Here is a 27,237-nt window from a genome sequence, read left to right on the forward strand (position 1 = left end):
AGCTTCTTAAAAAAATGTGTTATATTGTGCGTCCATAAAATTATTTATATAGCAAAATTATGGAAAATTTATGATTTTTTCCGAATATTACTCAATTTAAGGGGTTATATACAGTTAGGAGATCGAAAAAAGGCATTTTTCAAGAATTTTTTCTAAGCAAACTATTTGGTTTATTGATTTGAAACTTGGCAGGTATATTATGACAACCTTAAACTATATTCAAATATTTTTTATTGCCAAAAATAATTATCGAGAACGTTGATATTGCCAATTTTGATGAGGTCCGCAAAAAAAAGGCCTCTTGCGGTGAGCACGATATCTTTGGACTGGATCATCTAAAATGCAAAAACCAAATAAATTTCATTAATATAATAAATAATCTAGTGATTGATCGAAGGAATTAGCAAAAAAAAAAATTTTCACAAAATGGCGGCTACTCAAAGCAAAAGGTTCGATTTTCGACCAAAATTCGGGTCTTTAATTGTTTATAAAAATAAGAAATTTTCATCGGATGGGGAAATCCTTCGATTAATTACTAAAAAATATAGTTAAGAAGCTTGGGTAAAAGTTTCAGACCGATCGGATCAGCCGTTTCTGAGAAATCTTGCTCACCGACTTTGAAAACACCGTTTCGAAAAAAACTAGTTTAAAGTTTTGAAAGCACTTTACATGTAGTCCTTCACTAATGTGTCTATAACTTCGAAAATATTCGTCGCATCAATAATTCATACAAACATTATTTGTGTCTATTTATAGTATTTCCCCCGTTTCGCTCATTGCGTGGTGCATTTTTCTTATCAAATCTATATTTTTCAATGTTCTCTCCTGTGAAAACTACAAATTACTACTTTTTAACATGTGTGCATTCTGTATTAACTAACAGTTAACTAACAGTTTCTGCATAAACATTCTTTGCTATAATAAATGCATAAAAATAATTATGGCTCATAATTTCGTTGTAGCATGCTTTTAGGCGTTTCGAGGATCGCCGCTCATTATAGCAGAAAATGCTTACAAATTACTAAGGCACAATTACACCACCCTGTAAGTCCTACAGGGAACAGAAATTTAAATAAGTACAGAGTGCTCTCACATGATCAATCGAAGCGTATGGCCATTTATGTACATATATTCCTTTCCTTTTGAAAAGAATTAATAAAATCTTTATAACAAAATATTTTACTATTAAACTTAATAAGAATTCATGAATAGTTTAAAATTTAACTTTAATCATTTTAAATGTACTAACTTTTATTAACCATAAATAGTAGGTATATGACTAAAGCGGACTTTACTGTAATCATAAATAATTATGCTCAAATCCTACAGGATATGAAACTTTCTTGTTTTCTTAGTTTGAATATTTGTGAGTGTCAATATAGATAATTAGTTCCAAAATATATCCTCATTTCGGTAATTTCAAATATTTTTGAAACATATGAATATGGTAAGAGTAAAAGTTTATATGGAGCGCAAATATGATAAACACATACACAAATACACTTACGGTAATGTTTTTATCTACACTTTTGATCTTCTTTCAAGATCTCCACTTGTATTGTTTTGTGAGAACACTTTATATGAAGTAACATAGACGGCTGCAGTCATACATAGGTGTTCATATATTCGTCAATTATAATTTTAAATTTTGTTAACTTGCAAAAAAGCTGTGTATTTCCTGTTTTATAATATTAAAAAAATTATTTTTTCATTTCAAACCAAGCAGAATTATGAACATCGCTGTATTTTTTGTCCGCATGTCGATGTTGTCAGGAATATTTTGTTCGACAACGAAGCGGAGTAAAATTGTGTTGGTGGTAAAAAAACTACATTTTCATAAAAACAGGAAGATAAGCACCGATTTTCTTACCCATAATAACTTAGCCAACGAAAGTACAGAGATTTTGTGCGATTGGTTTGAATACGATCTTGCAATCTTGTAACAATCTGTGCTAAGTTGCTACATTTGTATTTTGCACAATGCTTTGTTATTGTGAAATATTCGTTTGCTTTGATTTTTGATTTAGGTGAAACCTTATGTGAATAGAGAGAGCTAAACTGAAATACTTTGAATTAGATACTTAGTCACCATTAAAACTTTAAACAGCTTTCGGCTTACTCGAATTCAATTTTGACTGAGGTACTGAATATATTTGAGTGTGGGTCAGCCCCTCGAGTAATGGTAGATATACGTATTGTGGTTTGAAGAAACATTCGTGACGAGTCCAATGCAAGAAAGACCAAAATCATGCTTTATTAACCAATATGTGTCTATTGTCAGTTTCTAATTGAATTATCTTCTGCTCACACAACTATAGATCGTCAAAATGACAGTTAATGTCATTGACAGTTAATGTCATTTCGTGAATTTTTAAGTAAGAAAAATCTACATTTCTGTTTTACTTTACCTAAAACATTTGTTCAATTCACAACCTGTCGTAAAGCATCGTAAAATCGTAAAATTATAAATTTTTACACTTGTTTTTTTATAATTTTACGATTTTACGATGCTTTACGATAGGTTGTGATTGTTTTTTAAAGAATGTTAATAATGTTTATGGTATTCATTTAGCTCATCGATTCTCAATTTCGATCAACTATAACACCTGATGAATGAATGATGTCGTTATGCAGTTTGTAGAAGTTTGGTCGAAGGCGTAATAATCATAAAGCCAATAATAACACATTGGAGTTGATCTTACCAATTTTAATTTTATTTTCATTTTCATTTTTACTTAAAATCTACTTTTATATGTAGCTACATAATTCTATAACTTATCCTTGCACACACATATAAAATATTTGAAATATTATATTTACATTAATTTTTATATATAAACGTACATCTGTATACAATTGTTTATTGTGATTAAATTTTTGTTTTTTGTTATTTTTTTGCTCGTTAAAAATCATAAGGTGTTATTATTTTGTTTTTATTAAATAAACATCGCTTTTAATGTAAACAATTCAATATATTTTCTTTAAATCATAATCGTTCATATGTATGTACATATGTACTTATGTAACATTTGACATTGATAATTAGCTAAAATGTTTGCGCTCTTTACAAGATGCACACATACACTCGTCCACAGATACATGCATAAGTTACTTTCTTTATAAATATTTTATATAAATTTATGAACACTCTTGCGCGCAACAAACACTCCTATTTATTACAAGATTCTGTTTTAAGCTAAATACATTTGTAATTACTATAAAAAAATCATATTAAAATTTATGTATAATTTTTTACATAACATTTAATTATTATTTTTTCATTAATGCCTGATTTGTATTGGGAATAAAATTAAATTAAAAGCAGCGGACTGGATCTCAATTAATATTGTGATCTAAAAATGTTTTGCTTTAAATAAACAAAGGCCATTGGTGAAATGATAATAATGAACAAGAAACCAGTTTTAAAATTAATTAATAAATGAAAAATTAATAGAAATTAAATTTAAAAGTGATTACTTGAAACATCTTTTGCGAACTACATTTTAAAGACTATAATTCGGATGCGTTTAAAATAGCGGTGAAGCACGAATATACGCGAACTGAGTTTAGTGGTGTCCACCGGTGATCTAAACCCATCCCTTTTATCCACACAAAGTTGCCACTGAACGTTAGCGCGCAAAAAGTAATGATCTGCTCGAAAGCAATAATTAATTAAAACACCTCTAGTACAATTATAGACAATAAGAAAGCATTTCCACGGTAAAAGTTATAAAACAATTAACATTTTGAGAGTAGATTGAAACAAATTTTTATAAAAATATATTACAAATGTGTCACTTATTCGTTACACCGTTACCGATGTGTACATACGCACATATTTGTAATTTCTTAACCCGAATTTTCCGGCGCGCTTGTACACATAATGAAAAGTAAAAATTAAATTATAATATTCACGCAATTATTTCAGTCTTGGATATACTTATAGAGCCTTGTCTTTCAATTGCGTTGTATTGTTCATGATATCAAAAACAGAATACTAAAAGTCGAACATAATGTATTTAGTGCTATATATTTTTAAATATTCATATACATTTATATTTTCTAATAATTCACAATAAAATATTAACAAGTACACAATTCGTTAAAATCTATTCAACCTCAAGCGGTCTTTCGATAGTACTGGTATAAGGTTGGGTAGATTATTCTAAAAACAAAAACAGAAAATGTTATTGTTTTAATACAACTTATTATTTAATTTTCTTTTTAATTTTAAATATACATTTATGTACATGTGCAAATAGTGTGTACATAAGTCACTGGGCTTGAAACAAATTTACACTGGGGAAAAATAATCTATTACAATTTCAAAGTATTTCACATATTAATTAAATTAAATGTAAGTAAGTCGATAAGGCAAGTAAGGCCAAAAAATCAATGGATAACATCCATATACATACCATATGCATAGGGCATGACCATATGAGCGCACGTATGTATGTATGTATGGAAAAATGTGAGAAACTTATTGCATACTTAATTTATATACATTTATTTAGATTATTGCTTTGGTATCGAATGCCTCTGGTTGTATCTCAAAAAAAAAAAAAAGCAAAAAACTATGTGCGGTCGAAAAGCAAAAGTGTTCAGTGCCGTTTCGACGTAAAGGAAATCGAAACAATCGAAGAATCTTTAGAAAATGCGCGACATCATACGATTTGCCGTCGATAACTGTTGAGACTGGCTATTTGGGGGCAAGGCATGTTGTGTATGATGGTGGTGAAGGTGGGAATCGAATGGAAGATGTTGATGCTGATGTGATGGTGGCAGGGGTGGCAATAACCGTGATGGTATGTGCTGGTGATGAGGACTATAATTTATAGAGTTATCCGGACCGCTGCTTGTGTTTCCAATCCAAGGAGGAAAAAGTCATGCCTCTTCCTTTAATGAGATATGATGTGTTGGTAGATTTGTGGGCAAATTGGTATCGTTATCGCCACTAATGCTACCGGGCAGTGAGATATTGTTGCCAGTATTGCTGCCAGTGATGCCAACGTATTGCGATGGGAAGGATGAGAGTGAGCTTGCAGGTGATAATTGCGCTGGTAATTGTGATTGTAGATGTTGAGCCGCAGCTGCCGCTTGTGCTGCTGCCACAGCGTTTGCAGCGTTTGCTGCCGCTGCTGCTGCTTTACCCTGATTGACAACACATTTGCGCATGTGCTTTTCCAGTGTTGACGGAACACTAAAAGGCATATCACAAAAACGACAACGGTAAACGTCTTTACCAGTGCGTCCATGCGTTTTCATGTGGCGGGTTAATTTTGAACTTTGCGCGCAGGCATAGGAACACAATTCACACTTGTATGGTTTTTCTCCCGTATGACTTCGGCGGTGAACGGTGAGGTTGGAGCAGTTTTTAAAAACTTTACCACAGAATTCACACGTGTCATTACGTTGCCGATTATCTTTTTTTAACATTTGATTGTGAAGCATTGAGTTAGCAGTGCCAAGACCCAATGGTTTCATTTTGAGATTCTCGAAAATCGAATCATTCCGATGCAGAGCTGACATATTCCACCAGTCATTGCCATCCATTTTAACCCGTTTAGATAGTTCGAATGGATTTTGAAATGGATTGAATAGGGGTACTTGATTCTGGCCATCAGATTGCGGTGATTGCTGAAAAATGTTCTTCGATAGCTCATCCCGCAGACGTAATGCAGTTGGGAAGCCATTCAATTTATCAGATACGTGCGATATTGCTGAATTACTTGAGTTGTTATTGTCTCTATCCTTATTTGTTAAATATTTGAATTTTCCAGACTCCTGCAATGCTTGCTTGTACGCTTCGGAGTATTGTGCTATATTGGACAAACCAAATTTGTCCATTAGTTCACCTACCAGCGATGTAGGACCAGTACTTGTAGTCTTTGGACTTTCACTTTGTATATCGATCCTATTACTAACGCTTAGGTCTTCCGCTTCATAATCGATATCTTCGCCATCTTCGATATCGTCCTCCTCGTCGTCTTCCAATCCGTCCTCGTCAATGTTTTCTTCCTCCCCATCGATTTCCGTTTCTCCTTCGCCTTCAGCCTCTCCGTCAGCATCGGCGTCAGCTTCTGAATCTCCGGCATCGTTCGAACCTATAGAGCCAGCATTACTTGTGCCATCTTCTGGGCCACGATGTATTCTCATGTGCTTCATCAGTTTATTGATATGGGAACACTCAAATTCGCAGGCTGTGCATTTGTATGGTTTTTCTCCGGTGTGTATTCTCTGATGAATTATCAAATTATTTTCAAATCTAAATTTCTTTTCACAGTACGCACAAGCAAACACAGCAGCATTCTCTTGGCTGGGCTTTGAAGGCGGTGTAGAAGCTGATCGAGGCGTAGAATTGATGTTTTCGATTTCCTGCTTCATAGAATCACTCTTTTGTGGAGGAGTTAGTGAATGTGGTCTCGTATTGTTTGTCACAGGTGTAGGAGGTAGCTGGGATGGTGATGGGCTCGCAAAATGAGGCGATTGCTTTTGTCGTGGACTCGGCGAGCTCGAGTTAACAATATTTCCAGCCCCAGGACTTGTTGTTCCTGCAAGCTGACGCAATCGCTGCGAGTAAAAATCCATCTGAGGCTCAAGATTTATACCAGTCTGAGACCCCACCTGATTGGCGGTATTCTGTTGTGGCAGAATTATTGGTGGAGGTGGAAGTGGTGTGGGCGGCGCTGAACCACGGTGGCTATTACTGTTTGAAGGAGGTCGTGATTCCATAGGGTTGTTCGAGGATCCATTAGTACTTTGACTAAATTGAGAAACACCAGAGTGTGGGGTGGTGAGTGAACTTGCTGCTGCTACAGCAGCTGCTGCTAAATTCAAGCCATGATGCCTAAATTGCTCAGATACAAGTTGTTCCATTCTGTAATGGTCGGGATGGGGTCGCGAAAATAGTGGTGTGACAGTAGGAACTACAGGGTTTTGTGCCAAAGAAGGTGGTAAAGGCATTCTCAGCAGATTAAAAGGATTTGCGTGCATGTCAGGCGGTGGCAACAGCGTATGATGCCGCATGCCCGCAGCTGCAGCGACCGCTAAGTTTTGGGCATTTTGCATTGCTGTTGTAAGATTGCTTTGTTGTTGTTGCTTATGTTGTTCAACCGCTGCCGCAGCAGCAACTGCTGCTCGATGCTGTTGAAGTTGTTGCTGGATTTGTTGATGTTGCTGTTGGACAGCATTTGAGTGACCACTACAAGTAGGGGCTGGTATGCCGGTAGAGGTGTTGTTAGTTCCACTACCGCTGCTATTGCTACTAATGTTGCAGTTTGTACTCGAGTTATCAGTTTTGTGTGATTGGTGACTGACGGGCGGATATAAGGAAGAAGCGGCGGAGGGTAAAGTCGATAAGGGCTGTGCAGTTGATTTCGCTGAGGTTATAGTTGGTGCCGATACAGGCACAGATGCTGATAGAGGCAAATTCGACAACGCAGGATCCGACACTAAATCGGAATTCGGAGATAGAGAGGTGGGGAGTTCTACATATATCTTAACATCATGCGAATGTTGCACATGCTGAATTAAGCGCCAAGCAGAAGTGAAACGAGTCTTGCATGTGGAACATGTATAATTGCTGGGTTCTGAAAAGACATAGTAAAGAGATTTTTAATTAGACAATTAATTTTTTATTACATATACTGTTTAGCCTTTAGGTGAAACCACTGTGCCTAAAGCATCACAAGTTACATTAATATAACTATAGAGAAAGTTTTTCTCTAAGAGCGGTTAATTAAGACGAGAGTATTTAAAACTTGTTATGAAATTTCCACATACATACTTTTATGTACATCTAGTTAGCGCTATATTTTGGAATCTATGCTTTAAAACAATATTTTCTAAATTTCTAAATTCTGTTATTTCGTCCTCACTCTTTGAAAATAAGTATACACATTGTCAATATATGCCTTCTTAGTGAATATTTAAATAAGCACGAGCTTGTAGGTACATACATATGTAGTTGCGGCCAACCTCTCCCACTTCTTATCTAACAACGTTGCTAATACAAAGAAGAGTGTCGCGCTTGTTGCATACAAATGATCACCAATTACGAATGTTACGTATCGGATACTCGTATATTTTCATCGGACGTCATCCCCTCTTCTTATCTACGAGTAAATATGTATGTGTATATATTCTCAGCAAAGAAGAGTCCAATGTGTTAACGAACCACAAAGTAGTGGATGAATCGAGCGGTTTGTAAAACATTTCCCGCATTTATTTGCGGCTGCTCCAGTTTTTTATTTCACTTTTTATGGGTTAGCCATATCCTCGAGCACGTATGTAGACATAATAGGTGTATGGCTTGTGTCGTGAAAGCGTGTGTATGTGTCGAGAGGCATATGTTCGCACATATCAGGGCGACACATTGCGGTATCCATTGGTTTGCAAGTGTACATCATCGATTGACAACACACATTCATGGGCAGACCAATACAAGACCATGTGTATATATGTATGTATGTGTGTGCCCGTGTATTGCAATATCGATGCTTTTAAAATTCACAACGGTGATGACAGTGCCAGATGTTTCTTCAAAATGAATAATTGTAAATTCAACTGTGTAATGTCAAAGCGAGGAAAATCCATCCTGTAAGGTTTTCCGTAAGAAATAACTGCCGTAGGAAACTTCTGATGAGAAGTTTAAAATTAAATGGACAATTTCACATGTGTAACACATTTGCCATGCCACAGAATTTTCACCCTTGGTATTAAGCTAAATCAGCTCTGAGCGAAATCCATTTAGTACACATGTGCTTGCGGTCGTGGCTTTTATTGCTTTGTGTACAGTGCGATATGCCATTCCTTAACCATTTACTCGTATACTGATAGTGAAATTGTAAGAAAAGGCAGCTTGATGCCTGTGTATACAGACGGTTCAACGGCAATTCGGCGAAAAGCTACTGACCATAGGCGGCAATTATTGATCTCGAATCACTAAATGGTGTACCGAAGAAAACTGTTCGCAGCACTTTCATGCAAACAAAAGCGCTTGCAAAATTCACTCGATAGCTCATAGCTAAAGCATGAAGGTGAATAGTGTTTTCATGTACGTACATACATATGTATGTATTCGTAGGAATACACGTATTTTTTGCATTCTGTGAGCATCCTTTCTAAACGTGGCAGTGTTCCTTTTCCTCTTGCAAATGACATCCTCTGGCATCCTTCGCTAACACATGAATAAACAATGTCAAAGGTGAAAACTGCGTTACATGATCTCCGGAGATGATGCTATAACCTCGAAGCCCCTCTGTACCGCATAAGCGGGTAACTTTAGTTCATTAGAGCGAACTCCTTTCAATAGGGTTGATGAGTATGTGTGTATGCGCATATGGACCTAATGTCGTATGTTTAAGTGACAGCAGTAGCAACATGCAAATGAGGCAGCAGCGATGACAATTGCTGCTGATCGCAGCTAAAGCATAATCGCGCGAGTATCGTATTGACAACGAGCGCATGTCATGATGAAGGGCATGTGCAAGAGTCCATATGAGCTCACACTAGTATTTCGGGTAGGTATGTATGCATGTATTTATTATGTTTGAGTGTCGTTGCACAAGCGTGAGCGGCAGACGTGCCAATAATTAAAAAGGGTTGCATGAAACCTTTTTGTATATTCATACATACATACATATACATATGTATATTTATGTGGATATGTGAATGTGCGTACATAAATTAATTTTTATAGAGAATCCTTCACTTCCACTTTTTATTTTGCATAAATTACAAGAAAAAGTGTGTTTGGAAAGGTCGACATTTTCGTCGAAAATGGAAGTAAATATAGAAAAAGGTGAAGTTTCTATCAAATAGATTAGCATGGTTGAGTTGCCCTTATTTGCGTACATTTGCCTATACATTGAAGTCTTGGTTGAGTTTGTTGTCAGACACGAGCATGTCACGCGCCACTCATATGAATCCACATACATACATACATATGTATGGATGTAGGTGCATATTAAACACATTAAAATAACGTTTTATACTGGATTTTAATGTTGTTTTGTTTCCCTTCCTTTTTAATATTTTTTCATATATTGTGTTTTGGTACCTCATAGCTTTGCCTTGCCAAAAACTTGTCATCAGCTTTGTTATACTCTGCATGCATATACAAAACTGTGCATATTATCAATATAAAACAATCGCAAAATTTTACTTATTTGGCTTCGAATATTCATAGTAAAAAATATCCTTAACTACCTCCTTTAATCCATATTCCAATAACAGCGGGGTCACTGCGTTTCCGTTGTAAGCATCTCAAGAGCAAGTAGCAACGGAAATGCCAAATTGACAGAACAACCGACCGCCTGCAGTTTTGATAACAGTGCAGAACAACGAGCAAATCGTACACAAACTGGTGAATGGGTTAAACCCCCACACGATGCGGTAATTGTTTATGGTGTTTTATGTTGCTAAGCCTTTTGTTAGCACCATAGCACATATGTATGTATGTATGTACATAAGTGTATAAATACATATGTATGTACACGCATTTGTTTGTAAGTAGCCTACTAGCTGGGCTAATCGGATTTTTCATATGTGCTTCATTTTTGTTTTGTTAGCGAAGGTGATTATAGCAGATTCATTGTACATTCTATCGATCTTTTAATGCACAAAACATGAATAAACGGATCTGCATGGAGATAATAATGAAATTGAAAATAACTCGTGTTATAATATCTTGACTATAAAAAATACCAAACAATTTTTCCGTTAATAAAACAGCAAAGTTTGCCGAAACAAGTGAATATGTTTGGAATTTAAGCTATCCAAAATTACTATAATACTAATAAAACTGTAGGCTTTAAGCTGATGGCTTAACCGCTAGTGCTATTTATATAAATTGTAATTGTAATTTAAATTACCTTTTTCAATTTACAAAAAAAAAAAAAAAAAAAAAATGGTGGCTCGGTGATTAAAAGTGCTGATGCCCTTCATCTCTATATAACCACGTTGGAACGACCGACTCTTTAGCTTACAACTCTGTGACATTATAATTTCGCCATCCAATCTCATGTAATGAGCAGTGCCATAGATTTTCTTTAAATGGTTCATTGTATTTGATACTCTAAGATAATACTGAATAATTTAACATTTATAATAAAAAAAGCAGAAATTGTTTTTCGATTGTTTTTCGTTTTCTCACTATGTAAAATTGCAAGTCAAAAGGTTAGGATGAATATTTAAATATATACAAAATCCTCATTCCTGCATGATTCATTCCTAACTGACAACTGGTATAATATAATTCTGATAACAATAGCTCAACGAAAATAATACATGCTTTACAAAGAATATTAGTTTTAAATTTAGAAATAATGCAACATTTAATGTGTAAAGTGGAAAAATTATTTGCCGTCGGGCATATATTTTATAATTTGCTGCATGAGTAGTTCAAGTTCACATGTATTATATTTTTCTCTGCAAAAGACATCCCAATAAAATAATAAGCTTTCAGTGCATAGTTGCAGACAGTTTATATAGACAATGGAATACAGAGGGTTAAAGTTGCAAAAATTTGCAACTCCATCTAAGGCTGCTGTTATTCCTAAACAACAAGCGTAACAATAACTCTTTTCCCACTTTTTTTTTATTACAATAGTATGTTCTTCGTAAGGAAAATCAAAGGAGCTTCTATTGTACTGGCAGCTCAAACTCAAGACCAAGGCATTGTTAATGCGTATGCAAGTGTTTTGTGCAAAGAAGAGATTGTTTTTGGCCGGCAGTGCGTACTCGTCATGCTTTCACGTACAATTACTCACGTTCAGTTTGTGGCAGGGCTAGGACTAATATGTGTGGCTTTTGATTTACACATGTTTGTCCAATTTGTGGAGGCAATAAGCGCTTTCGACTCCAATTGCCCGAAAATACCCTTATGTGTATGCATTTATATCTGGACGATTTAGATTGTTGAAACGCTTGTACAATTTACCTTCTATTGTTAATGAACAAGTCTTAAAGGATCCGCTTTTATTATGTCATTGTTTATCAATTGTGAATTTAAATCAAGAAAATAAAATATTTAAAGATTTTACTTCTAATATTCTAATAACATTATATTGCTCGGATCAGTTAGAAGTGACTAGGGAAGTTCAAATAATTATGTATATTATATAATAAGATATGATATTTGAAATAAAAATTTAGAACCGTTACTCATTCCAACTAACCAGGTTCTACTCTGATGTTCTTTAATGTCTGCTCAACTTTCAATCATTCAGACTTACAAATACTTACATATATGTACATATTCACAAGCATACTGCTTATATTTGTTATGTATATTTATATGTATATACATACATTCAAGTATATTGCATAAAAATTAAGTTTTTGTACTCGCTTGGCACATAAATGAAGATAAAACTAATTAAAGAAAAAGGTTATTCAAATTGAGCAGCACAAATAAAAACACACATACACACATAAATGTGTGTGGTAAATCCACGAAATTCTGCCCTTTATCATCAATGAGGGCATAACCATTACAGATAATTCTTATCTGTTTTGAACTCATACTTAAAAGTTCAGATTAGCTTTTGATGTCAGGCTTACCTGTTTTTATTTGGCAGGATCTCGATGCTCACACTGCATTTTTGAAGGGTGAAAATCAGAGGTCAAGAGTGAAGTGCTCTCATACCTACTATGTACATACACACCTCCATGCATTTGTTCGTATGTGTGGCTATTGTTTTTCGGTTGACATACTACATGAGTTTGGCTTTTTTCTTGCGTTGACATATCAAATAAATCTTTAACATCAAAAACATTTTTGCCAGGAATTCTTTTTAAATTATACATTGCGCTGTCAGTCAATCGCTGTATGTACTACTCGTATGGTAGAGTGAATGCCAGTTCGAACAGAAAAATTTTAACTATTAAATTCTGATATGCTTTCCCTACCTCTCTCTACCTCTCTCTCTCTTATTAACCAAAGTGAATGTGGCAAACCCGATTGCATTATTTTAGCTGGATAATTGTAATTAAATATACATATATGTGCATATATACACATTTTTACATTACAATTTCTGTTAGTAGCGTTGAGCATACATACCTGTATGTAATGTGTTGGATTCCGCGTCAACCACTTCGATTTTAGGGCGTTTCGGTAACGGCTGGCCATCGTTATTGTCCTGGTTGGAATCATTTGCATGCAATGCAATATTTATGTTCACTTCATCACTTTGCTCTTGTTCCTGCTTTATCCTAATATTATTTGTTTTTACTACATCACTTCCTACATACGACTCGGTTAAGTTATTGTTTGCAATTTCCAAGGATGCGCTCTTCTCCACAGCCCCTTCATTTCTGGGAGTTGTGTTATCATTTTCTGTTAATGAATACCAGAGATATAAATCTAAATTTAATGTGGATGTTAATAGTTTAACTTACCGTCCACTAAGCGCTTAGGAGTACTGGACGCGCCATCAGCTAAAAGATCCGCAGGGCTTGGAGGCGGCGTATGTATACGTGATCCAGACCCAGAAGTTTTTCGACTAATTATTGGCGCCGATATCGAGGGTCTTCTGTTGACTAAGCTTAAAGGTCGGCCATCGTCCGTATCCCTATCGGTCGAAGGAGCTGAAGAAATTTTCAATAAAAAATTGCGAAATTAAACTTATTTCTTATTCACTTTCATAAATATTAATCTATGTTGCATGTTACAAAAATATCTGTGACCTGGTCTACGAAAAGGGAGCTAACGTGCGAAAACTAGTTTTCTGGGAAAAGCTGTTAAAAATAATCGTCAGTTTCTCGTTATCTCATTAATTGTTCTCCTTTTTTGACACCTAAGCCCCCTTTCCGTAGACCAGGTCACATACATATATATATTTTATATTTTATATTCTATTATTTTATATTGGTAGACTATGTTACATACCCTGAGTCGAGCACTGTCCATAGTTCTCTTTATTGCATTGCAGCACTTTATGTTGAATAAATTTAACTATATCAGAAAGAGCAAAAGTCTTTTGGCAGGATCCACATGTAAGCATATCCTGTGCCGAAGGGTCTGTTTCCATGGCATCTGAGTCTATAAGAGAAAAGATATGTGTATCAGCGTTTTATTTCAATTAATCTATATGGGCGACGTAATACGTGAAGCAATTAATTAATAGTATGTAAGTAACGAGATGGAAATTCGCCAATTTCAATAAAACGAGTATATAAATTTTGTCTTAATTTGCTTGTCGTAAGCATACATATGTATGTAGAGGGTATAGAAAGAAACAAAACAAGCGGCGACTAAGCAAAGTATTTGTTCGGCTTGCAACTAATAGCCTTACAAGCATATATTTAAGTATAATAAAAGCTTATATGTATAGGGTGCATAGGACGAGTAGTCGCAGTAGTAACTTAGTTAAGACTTGCAAAAATTTATTATTCACGAACTCACCCCCCTAAGTGTACGCAAATGATTTGTACGCGCCCATTCGTAGATATATATACATATATATGATTTCAATGCGTTGCAAGTACCAGGGATTGGATATCTCGCATGGTAATAAATTCATAAGATCTCTAACAATTAATTTGCAAAAAACGTGCACAATCGCTCGAAGGACAACTTCCATCCACTGTTAATAGGCAAAATGTTAAGTAGGTAAATTGCTAGGTACATTCATACGTTCATATGTGTGATAAAATGTCATACAAGTGAGTACATATAGGAATGCTAATACATTTAAGAATATAAGTAAATATATTTGTATATTTGTTCCTCCGTTTGTTTGAAGTCCAATTGTAAGCGTGATTGCGCCAGTGGTGGGTACGATTAATTAGTGTTTTTATTTTAGTAGCTACTTGGATCTACTTTAATTCGCAACATTATTGTAATTTATTGAACTTTAGCGTCTAACCTTTAGCTAAATCTATCCATATAACTGTTTCTGGTGGCGCCACCTATTGGTGGGTATATGAAATAAAAAGTTTGATCTCTTGTTGACATTTCATAACAATTTTAAGACAATTGGATAACTACAATCGATGTTATCGATTAAAAAGTGACAGCAGCTTTTGGTCATCGGTCGTAAAATGCATTTTGAACAAAGAGCAAATATTAAATTTTGTTTTAAACTTGGGAAAACGTTTACTGAAACATTTCAAATGATGAAAAAAGTTTATGGTGATCAGTGTCTATTCCGTAGTAAAGTGCATGAGTGGTTTAAGCGATTCCAAGAAGATCGTGAGGACTTCTGTGACGATCAGAAGTCGGTCGTCCTCAGAGGTCAAAAATAAAGACAATGCTGATTTGTTTTTACGATTCTGAGAGTATTGTACACCGAGAGTTCGTCCCACCTGGCCAAACGATTAGTGTTTTACCTTGGTGTTATGAAGCGTCTTTTGTCATGCATTCGTCGTGCTCGACCACAATACCGTGAGGCAGGCTCCTGGCGCCTGTTGCACGATAATGCGCCGTGTCATCGGTCGACGCTTGTCACTGAATTTTGGCAAAAAACTCCACATTAACCATTAATCACTCACCCTACTCACCTGATCTGGCACCCTGTGATTTTTACCTATTTGGAAAACTTCATTTGCCCATGAAAGGACACTGGTTTCAGGACATTTCAGCTATCCAAAAGGCGACGACCGATATTCTCAAGAGCATTCCGAAAAATTACCTTAAACACTCATTTGAAATGCTAATTGACCGGGCTAAACGCTGTATCGAAGCACAAGGAAACTACTTTGAATAAAAAAATATAACTTTTGAAAAATATTAATTTTTTGTTGTTTTTTTTTTAACAGTACTGTTTCTTTTGCGACAGACTTTGTATATTGTGAACACAGTCTTGCAATTATCCTGCGTGTTGATATAGAGCTCTTAAGCATTCATTCAAAAATATATTACAAATATAAGTAAATTCTTTAAACTTCTATTATTTGTTTGTAAATCAGCTTTTGGTTATTTTAATTTTTTTTTTTGTTTGAACCACAGGCGCTTCGTATATTAAATACAAAATATGGGAGGCCTGGTTTAGTTATTAGATGCTATTTCTCGCTCAAACAAGTGCGCGTCTTTTGACACATGCTACAATGAGGTATTTATTGAAGGTTTCAATTTCCACACGCTACAAACCCCAGCGTAGGGGTTACTTGTATTTCATTTAGCTGCAGGCTACATGCTGTTATCGTCTCGTAAAAAATATTCATGTGGCAATAAAAGACTCGTATTATGGTTTATCTGCGTACGTACGTATATATGTAGCATGGGGCAATATGTTTGTCTCGGTCTGTATTTTGTGACCACAGTATTGTCCATCCATTAGTCATACAAACAAAACAAAAACTTTCGAGTCTGGCTGTTACACAGAGCACTCGTTGATTCAGGACAATGCATTGCTTTAAGTGCAGTTGTATTTCATACAGGCAAACACACTTATACGCACTCGAACGAAAGCCAATTTGCGAAGAGATAACTGCCAACTTATCAATTAGAAAATGTATGGTGCGTTGATGAACACTTAATTATTTATGAAGTTGGCCACGGCGTCCCGTTGACTGATTGGGTTTGCATTGGCTCATAAAGTAATGAGAAAATCGATTCCGGTAAGGATGTCAGAAATCAATTGCATCACCCACATTTATATTAACACTTACTCCACGCAACTATTCATATTTGCACATTCTCTGTATTTCTAATGATATGTTATGAGTTCTTGACACTTGCGGGAGGGTGGCGAGCATGCTTTCTGTTCCCTATTCTTTATTGCCGAGGGTGATAAAAAAAGGTCATTGATACGTAGGAAAATAGTATTCCACATGTTCCTGTACGTTGGTAAACGATTGATTGACTAAATTGGGTAAAACAACAATAACGACAAGGGCGGTGATGGCAATATCCGAATGGACAAAAAATATGTTTTCCTTATTTTTTATTAGCCCACAACTTTATTGACTCAGATTAAAGCGGAAAATTGTAGTTACATTGAAGTCACTATGATTACAATGTTTATCAATAGAAAAGTGCTACATATTGCAAGTCAATTTGCGCAAACACAAATTAGCAGGGTAGGGGTTGTCTACTTTCATAGTATTATATCTTCTTTATGGTTGACTAAAGAGCTATTATTTATTACGAAAACATGACTTTTGTATGCTACCGACTCAAATGTTCTTCGTGCTATTTATTTTATGAATATTATGTAGTATCATATATGTTTGTATACATAAATCTGCACTCTCCGTAATGTAAAGATATCCCCTGTTTGGTCATTCAAGCTGTTGTATATACACATGTGAATATAACGCCCATTGGTCAATAGTTTGTACTTTTATTCATTTTTACTAAACTGGTATTTGTTGAAAGGATGTAAGGTGCCTTCAAATGAGTTGGTGTGTATGCCTGTTCTGTTTCGGGCTCAAATAAACTGAAATATCCTAACTTTCTATGATTGGTTGGTTGGTTCAATCTTTTGGTGGTAGTAAAATTTTCATGTGTTGGTATTTCTTTGTGGCACCAAAATTACTGCCACAAGTCAGTAAGAACGTTTATGCAGACATTCAAATGCACAGGTAGTTCTACTGCAGATACTAATGCATATAATGAACATACAATCATACAAATACGCATCAATACCATATATGTATATGTACTATGTATATACATACATATATATGGATATTGTGTGCTTAGTGGCACATGGTTGCGTGTTTGTTTTGTGGACAAATGTTGTGGATTACGGAAGCTAGCAGGTAGAAGGTTTACACCCACAACTATCCAATTTGTTTATATTTATTTATGTGATAAATCGTGTTAGTTTGCGTGGCTGAACGACAGGAGGAGCGGTATGAGGGACGAAGGTGTGTCATATTCAGTCGTAAATATTGACTCAATATTGCGTTTGCTGCGTGAGCTCGAGGCAATCGGTTGGTTTATCTCCAGGTTATAAACAGTGGAACAGCAGCTGATGACTGACGGGCCGATGGCATCTGTTGTCTTCAATAAAATAAGCCGCTGCCTAAAATCCTTACTACAAATTGACATAATGTGAATGCGTCGTATGGCATCGCTATATACATACATACATGTCCATTCGGCATGATTCATTAGAAATATGAAAGGGTGTTGAAAGTTGTCACCAACTTATGGCGAATGATGACAATCAGTATGAACCGAATATGTACAAGTATGTATATATTCTCATAGCCATTCCATGCTCACATGTACAAAATGCAATTCAATTTGCATGCATGGCTTCCAATGAGTGTGTGTGGCAATCGATGTAAAGCTGCAACTGCGTGAATTACCTAAGTAAAGTTTGGCACTGGAAAAAGGAATTGACTCATTGTATAATCTCTGACCCACATTACATAGGGACTCTTGCTTTCACACTTTGTTTAACCCTTTCTATCCGAAATATTCGAAATGTGTTCTCTATCCTGCATGAAATACGCCATAGATTCGTCACACTGATTTTAACGCCCGATATTAGCTGTGATTATGACAACATTGATTATTGCTATTGTACGGGGATTGTGAGCTGAATCATTGCCGTGCATTGTGTTTGCTCAATGCCATCCAAGTGGCGCGTAACTTATAGCTTTTGACGCATCATTTGATGAGTGGTCTAATGCAATAAATAGGGATTTTTCCATTTAAAGGGTATATGGATATCCTTTTATTGGCATTCATATGTTGCAAAAATCATCTCATAATACCTTCACTTTGATGAGATTATTTTCTTTTTGGTCAGGCCAGACCAACTTCTTTGTTTGAAAAAGAATGTCAGAATGTAATAGTATGTTTGTACAAACGATATACATATGTACATACATAGTCGGTATACTAAATACTTGTATGTATTTGTAAATATCTACATATGTATCTACAAGCAATATTGATTTGAATATCGCTTTCAAAAGCACGGCGCTTAAAAGTTATGATTTTTAATTTTCTTGCTCAAAATAAAATATAAAAGATCAAATTTATTGTATGGTATTGATACCAGGGGCGGATCGATAATAGAATTTTCGGGGGGTATTCTGGTCTAGAAATTTAAAAAAAATCGATTTTTTTTATATTTTCAAAGTTTAACTATTCAAGAATATGTGTACAAGAGGATTTTTCAAAATTCAAATTATTTTCGGTGATGTAGGCATTTTTCTGACCCGGCATCCAAACTGGTTCGGCCGGAACTAATCGAACAAAAGACTTTACGCGAAACTTTAAACGCGTTTTTCTCAAAACTGACTTCTTCGGAACGATACCCACGATTTCTAAAATTCTACTGGACCGATTTACTTGAAATTTTTTTAGAGTCTTCTTTATTGTCTATGGTTGGAACTAGCCCCATCCCCAAATTTTTATTTTTATTATTTTTAAAAAATTCGAAATAGTCAGAAAAAGTGATCCAAAAAAACTTTTTTTCAGGTTATCGCCATTTTGTGAAAAAAATTTTTTCCACTTTTCCGTAGTTCCGGTCATTGCGACATTATTCTAGATAATAATCTTTTTTTTTTGGCTTCAGATAACTAGGATGGTTGAAATCATGGGTATGGTCACGTGGAAATTTTTAGAGACCCCCACTTCGTCAGCTCATAATTTTTGAAATTTTTGAAATTTTTTACTTTTTTTAGTTTTTAATTTTTTCTGTACTCTTCTAAAATTAACCAATAACTAATAAAAAAATGGATAGTAAAAATATTAATTGCCTTTTTTACAACACTTTAACAATTACCTGAAATTCATGCTTCTAGACTAGAATAGCCCCTTAAGGGCGGAACTATATAATTGTGTACCAGATTTGAGAAATGAGGAAAAGGATCGTTCTGCGCTAGCATTTGTGGCTGGCAAAGTGAAAAGTACGTGAAGAAGAGTATGAATCGTTGGATATATAACCTTATCGCAAGTGCTGAGGGTTTCTAAGGCAGATAGCACTTGCGTTCTCTGAGTTATTTGCATCTACCATTGTTGTTGCCAAAACGCTACTTCTGCTTGGAGCTGCGATTTTTGCAGTTCTTGCAGTGGTTAAACGCTCCCACAGTTACACTATTTACGGTTCCTGGTTTAAACCCATAAATTTATATCCACAACATAATGCTGTTAAGTATATATGGCTGTATACATAAAAACCATTTTATAGATCATTTATGTAAATATATATGTAATTAGCCAAATATTATAGGGTTGGACCAGCATCTATTTAGTTACGAAAGATCCTTTGCCTAGATATGCACACATACTTATATACTGAATGCAAAGTAGTTTCTGTGCTTTATTACCCATGCATACACCAAGCAAAACTAATTGTGACATACATACATATGTATATACTATATTACGTGCATGTATTTAAGTATGCAGGGGGGAATTCTGGAAATCAAGCTACTAAAACTCATAATTTATTCCAATTTTTCTGAATAATACGCATTTGTATTGTTATATCTGACAATTGGACATCTGATAAATGCAAAGAGTTGGTGAGAGGATTATATTTTTGGCGTCTTGAAGTAATTTCAGCAAATGTAAGAGTTTTGGATAAACGAACAATAAATTAGGTTTTGTGATTTTCGATAGTATGTAATCGATTGATTCTGTTTGACTACAATATACCATATATGTATGTATGTACATATATATTAAATATATAATATAATTTGTCACCATGTACCGTATAGCGCAAAATGTGTTTTATGAAAAAATTTATATAGTACAAATTTATGATAAAAATCGAAAATAGCCATTTTTCGAACATTTTTAGGAGATATATATATGTATGTATGTATATGAATATTTTTATTTATTATCTATAGAACTTATTAACTTAACTTAAACTCATTTTTTTATTTTTTTTCTTAATGTACATGTATTTAAGATTAGAGACAGAATATTTCATATCGTACCAATGAATATTTTCGAAGTTACACGCAAATTTGAAAAGGCGTTTCAGAGTGCTTGGAAGTGCATTTCAAACTTTAAACACGTTTTTGTTAAAATTGTGCTTTCAAAATTGGTGGCCAACATTACTCGAAGAGTATTTAATAAGTCTCAAATCCTAACACGAGCTTCTTAAATATATTTTTTAGTATTAATCGAAGACTTTTTCTCATCGATAATTTTTTATAAACAATTCAGGCCAAAATTTTGGTCAAAAAATTCTTTTTTTTTTTTTGAAACCGTCATTTTGTCAAAAACATTTTGCTTATTCGTTCGACAAATTACTAGATTTAACATTACTTTAACGAAATCTGTTTGGTTTTTTTTAATTTCAGAGGATCCAGTTTAGAGATATAGTGTTAAAGTTCTTTCCAGATAAATATTTTTACTAATACTAAGTCTTAGAATACAATTAAAAGATACCATAATATATGAACAAATCTTTGGATCAATAAATTTAACAACATTTTGAAAAATCCTTTTACCATGCAACTTCATTAGTCTGTCGCAAAAGAAACAGAACGTTTTAAATATAACTGTTTCTGGTAGCGCCACCGATTGGTGGGTATATGAAACAAAAAGTTTGATCTCTTGTTGACATTTCGTAAAAATTTTAAGACAATTGGATAACTACAATCGATGTTATCGATCAAAAAGTGACAGCAGCTTTTGGTCATCGGTCGTAAAATGCAAAGAGCAAATATTAAATTTTGTTTTAAACTTCGGAAAACGTTTACTCAAACATTTCAAATTATGAAAAAGGTGTATGGTGATCAGTGCTTATCCCGTAGTAATATGCATGAGTGGTTTAAGCCATTCCAAGAAGGTCATGAGGACCTCTGTGATGATCAGAAGTCGGTCGTCTTCAGAAGTCAAAAATAAAGACAATGCTGATTTGTTTTTACGATTCCGAGGGTATTGTACACCGAGAGTTCGTTCCACCTTACCAAACGATTAATGCTGTGTTTTACCTTGGTGTTATGAAGCGCATCTTGTCACGCATTCGTCGTGCTCCACCACAATACCGTGAGGCAGGGTCCTGGCGCCTGTTGCACGATAATGCGCCGTGTCATCGGTCGACGCTTGTCACTGACTTTTTGACAAAAAGCTCCATATTAACCATTAATCACTCACTCTACTCACCTGATCTGGCACCCTGTGATTTTTACCTATTTGGAAAACTTCATTTGCCCATGAAAGGACACTGGTTTCAGGACATTTCCGCTATCCAAAAGGCGACGACCGATATGCTCAAGAGCATTCCGAAAAATGACCTTAAACACTCATTTGAAATGCTAATTGACCGGGCTAAACGCTGTATCGAAGCACAAGGAAACTACTTTGAATAAAAAATATAACTTTTGAAAAATATTAATTTTTTGTTGTTTTTTTTACAGTCCTGTTTCTTTTGCGACAGACCTTGTACATACATATGTTTGTGACAATATGCTAAGAAATCTCAAAATGAGTATTAACGAATTTTTAAATTTTAATTCAATCTACAAATTCTTAAAACAGTTTTGTAGAAACCTCTCTAACGCTTTGTTTAGTTCTCGATTCTTATTTTATTAAATGTGTGATCATATTCTCTTGGTGCAGATAAATAAGTACACGTATACATACAAACGATTTAAGCATGTGCACAACAAATAAGCACATTGTATAATTGTATATAACATTTGGATTATTCGTCTACCCGAAAAGTAAAAATGCTGTGCAAATATTTGCCGAAACGGGCAATACAGCTTTATTCGTGCATTTAACGATACTAGGTATGTATGTATGTATGTATATAGGTGTGTATTTTTTGTTTTATCACCGCCTCAAACATATCCAACATTTCATGGAAAAATGTTAAATAAATTAAGTTTGAATAACGATAAATGTTGAGGGCGTTATGGGCCCAGTTCTGCTCGCACTTATCGCATCGGTGGCCGCAAGTCGTGTCAACCGTATGCAATCATCATTATGCGGACATTCACACACACACATTTAAATATTCTTACGCACATAACATGTGCGCACTCATTTGCGATTGTGTACTTAAAAACTTACTATTTTGTGGTCTTTTATAGAAATACATATATCTGTATGTATGCGCATACTATGTGCATACTCCATTTATTTGTGTGGTTCGGTGAAACGGTCGAAAAACTGTTGCCCGCGTTAACATTATAAAAAAGTAGTACAAACAAAAAGTACACCCACAACAATTAACATACATACATATAGATTTACATACTCGTACATACAATACATACATACATATGTGTACATTTGGATACATTTAGCTACGTAAATTCATATAATGTTATGTGGAAATAAGCAAAACTGCATGTGTAAATAGAGAAGGAAAGAAGAAGAAGAACAACAACAACAACAATAAGTGGCAGGGACACCTAAAGCCCCTCCGTCGTCGCGTAGTATTTATTTTGGTGTGTAAAGGCCGCAGTCACAACACTGCACTGTTCTTATCAGCGCCACAGTTATAACAAAAGCAGGAACAACAATGTTCGCAGATAGGGCGCAGACAGGGGGATGGTTTTAGTAGCGACAGCGAGCCAGGCCGCGAACGTCGCCAGGTGGAGCAGCAAAACACCTTTGCTTGTTTATTGGCGTGGAGCTAGTGAAAGCAGACTGATAACACCCGCATGAGGTGTTTACGTGGCAAGCATAAAAGTACGCATATGTACATATGTTTGTGCATACACCCGGATATGTATCATTCTCCGAATGTCTGTCCGCATATTTACATACTACGTACAATACATACATATACATACGTACACACAGTCCGTTTTGTAGCACATAACATTATTGAAAATGAAAAAACCCAAACACATACCCACGTACAAAAGAAACCAGCACAGACCAAAAAAAAAAAAACTTTCGGCGCAAGGTAAACTTAAGTAAAAAAAAAAAACAATATACCAAATATGTAAATAGATTTATCATTATTTAGAACTAAAGAACTCTAAGTAATATTGGAGGGGTGATACATGCATACATATGCGATGAACAAATACACGGCAAGTCAAAGAAAGCATGTACTGAGCTGTTGTTTTGATCTGCATTTATGCCGGTTATGTGGGGCCCATCTTTGGCAATGAAAAACAATTAACTGCTTAACTGTTTGCTATCTCTACATAATTGTGCTTTAAAATATATACACACACAAATTAGTTTTTACAAACTCCATGCAAAGTATTTTGACTTGAACACAATCAACTCAAATACATGTTAGGTTGTCAAAAAAGTCTTGCGGTATTTTCGCTATATATTTATATTTCGCATACCTTTTTGGAAAGCTCATTTCACGCGCTAACACGTGTTTTATTGATTGTCGTTTCTTTTAAGTCGTTCGTGAGTTATAGCGTCGCAAACATGGAGCAAAATAAAGAGAAAATACGGCATATTTTACAGTACTACTACGATAAAGGCAAAAATGCATCTCAAGCCGCCATTATTTTTGAATTTATACTCAGATTCTTTAAATCAGTGAAATCCCTGCAGTGTAGCATCAAACTAGACAGACAATTTATTAGTTTACAACTAGAAGTTCCTGTTCAAATTCCAATTAGACTAAAAAATGTAAGTATAGTGTTCTTCAAGGTAGTAGCCTTCCCCTTTTTAATGGAGTCATTTTAACAGATAAGTGGTTCAACTTCATAATCCGACTAGAAATGTATATGCACTAGTAGGCCATCCCGGAAAGTGACTACAACCAGTGTTTCGAAGATTGGAAAATCCGTTGGCATAAGTGCATTGCGTCGGGAGGGGATTACTTTCAAGGGGATGAAATTGATTTGGAAGAATAAATAAAGAATTTTCAAAATAAATACAATGTCACCTTATTTTTTGGGCACAGTAGTACATATACATATATACATATAAGTAAGTATGTTTAAGCATGATATGAACTGATCAGATTTATAAAAAAGACCTAACAGTTATCATTTTGCGTGACATAAATGAGAAGAAAGCCGTTACTTTAATTAGTTTAGTCTTAGCTCTCAGAAGTTGTTAGTAGTTTATAACAAGTTTATTTGGTGTATGGTGTACCGTTGGTTATACATCACTTGTTTAAAAAAAACGAACGCAAGAACAGTATTATTTTGCATAATTGTTTTAATTTAACTTATATCCTCAAATAGAAAATTTTCAGCTTTACACATTTGTTAAAAATGTATGTTAGTGCTGACATATACATACATACATACATACAAATGTACATATACACAAACATTTTTCATACTTATTATGTCACAATAGTCACAAAATCACTCTATAAGTAAACTTTTAGAGAGTTTTCACGGAACTTACGACTCATCGAACGAAATCCGTGATCTTCACTAACTGACAGCATCTTTACTTCTTGAATTATTTGATCTTTCTTCATTATTATTGTCCTTGCAATTTTGAAGGTTTCACATTTCTATTCGTTGTTTTCTCAAATGAAAAATCACTATTTTTGCCCGAAAATTGATAACTATGCGGCTTTCACAAATAGTATTTTGGAAATTCCTTATTTTCACAACTTTTTCAATGTAGGAATTTATATTGAAGTCAATGTCAAAATTTATAAAGCTCACTATGCGATCCGATTTGAAAACTGCGTAGTATCAAAGTTATTATATTAGCTGTGCAAAGTCGCGAGCATGTTGATTCCGCAGAATCTTCAAGTGAACTGATTGTAAGTGACTATGTCCACTCTCGCTTAGTCCCCCAGATGCTCACCTAGTTGAGAGTAATGCTGACGGTCACACAGGGATTTTCGTGCCTTTGCATCAGGGTGAGTATTGTACAAAAAGTGAATAAAAAACGTCATAGCCCAAATAAGAATGCTGTTGGGGTGAGTGAGTCTGGCTATCTCTTTTCTGTGATACGATCCTGCATGTAGACTACATGTGTGTACTGCGGTCATATCTACGAATTAAGGGATGATGAGCGAAGAGTGGTCAGAAGTTCTGCTCAAAAGTATTCTATATCGACACCGACAATTCTGAAGGAAGTCGGAGAAACTCTTTATAAAAGTCAAGCTTATTTTTGAACAAGATCGCTGCATTCGATCAAAGCGAGTGCACATACATAAGTATATATGTATATATAAGTATATTTATACATAAGCGCATCCATATGTGTCCTTCATCAAGCCATTATAATTTTGATCCTTAAATGTGCAGCTTATAAATTGTAATAGTTAATATTGGATAATTCTTGCACATATACTATACATACATGTATACACATACTTATGCATGTGCGTCTATTTATTTAGACTATAATAATTTAAGATGTCCGCAGTGGCGTAGCTACAACTTCGGGCGCCCGGGGCCAAGCATGTTCTGCCGCCCCCCTTAATCTACCTGCCTACAAGTTTCATGAGGTGGTTCGAACAAAAGTGAATTTTTACAAAATATCTTCGATATTAAGTATATAAAATTTAGGAACTAGAAGCCACGCAAATTCTGAAGTTCTAAAATTCTTACAAAAGGTTTTTGAGGAAATTTTTAAATTTTTTTATTATACATTTCTTTAACGGGACTGGAAGTCGACAAGACGTTAGCGACAGCTTTAAGAATACTACTCACTATACCTGTATCAGTTGCATTTTGTGAAAGATCTTTTAGCAAACTTAAATTGATCAAAGCTTACTTGAGATCGACCATGAGTCAGAGTAGACTGTCCAATCTTGCGATTCCCTCAATAGAATGTGAAACTGCTTCAACTTTAAATTACAATGATATGATACTATGTTATTTTGCAGCGATCAAAGCTAGAAAAGTACATCTTTAAGTTCTATCACTATTTTTAAGAAAGATATAAGCCAAAATATATAAGACAAATTCAAAGACTGAAGAGTATTCGAGTAAAAATTAATGTTTTTCATTGTTATTCAGATTATTACATTGTGAGTGTACAACTATTTATCTTTTATAATAAATTTTGTAAAAAAATTTGTTGAAGTATTTTTCTGAATACTGAACAGCGAAGATCGTTTTGCTACCCCCAAGACGTTGCGCTCGGGGCGACGGCCTCCTTCGCCCCCCTAGCTACGCCACTGGATGTCCGTTATACTAATAAACCTTCTTTGCTTTCGAATTTTAAAGTGAATCTGTCATATCGAAGATGAAGGAACATTTTGTTATCATGTTCGAGATTCAAAATTAACCTCAAATACAATCCCTTGGTATAATATAGGGACAATAACGTTTTCGTCGTACATACTTATATACATATGTATATAATATTTTGACTGAATTTAATAGTTTATTGTAATTGTAATTGTATTTAATATACTTATACTATGTATTTTATAGAAATGTCCTTAAAGTATC

At 34.7% G+C, this 27,237-nt stretch overlaps 1 protein-coding gene across 2 annotated transcripts in view; it reads right to left on the reverse strand.

Annotated features, from left to right (window-relative positions):
* Positions 1-4,790: 4,790 nt before the first annotated feature.
* LOC120774847 (B-cell lymphoma/leukemia 11A) overlaps positions 4,791-27,237 on the reverse strand; it is a 58,669-nt gene continuing 36,222 nt past the window's right edge. The window contains exons 1-5 of one of the 2 annotated variants that reach the window (XM_040104670.1): positions 25,223-25,313; positions 13,898-14,050; positions 13,408-13,596; positions 13,070-13,345; positions 4,791-7,592 (exon numbers count right to left, since the gene is read on the reverse strand). In XM_040104670.1, coding sequence (XP_039960604.1) covers positions 4,888-7,592; positions 13,070-13,345; positions 13,408-13,596; positions 13,898-14,050; positions 25,223-25,298 — 3,399 coding nt within the window. In that variant the 5' untranslated portion in view covers positions 25,299-25,313 and the 3' untranslated portion in view covers positions 4,791-4,887. Of the gene's footprint in view, positions 7,593-13,069; positions 13,346-13,407; positions 13,597-13,897; positions 14,051-25,222; positions 25,314-27,237 lie in introns of those variants that run through there. The other variant, XM_040104669.1, reaches the window with a different exon arrangement.

Source organism: Bactrocera tryoni, chromosome 4, assembly GCF_016617805.1.
Source record: "Bactrocera tryoni isolate S06 chromosome 4, CSIRO_BtryS06_freeze2, whole genome shotgun sequence".
NCBI lineage: Eukaryota > Metazoa > Arthropoda > Insecta > Diptera > Tephritidae > Bactrocera > Bactrocera tryoni.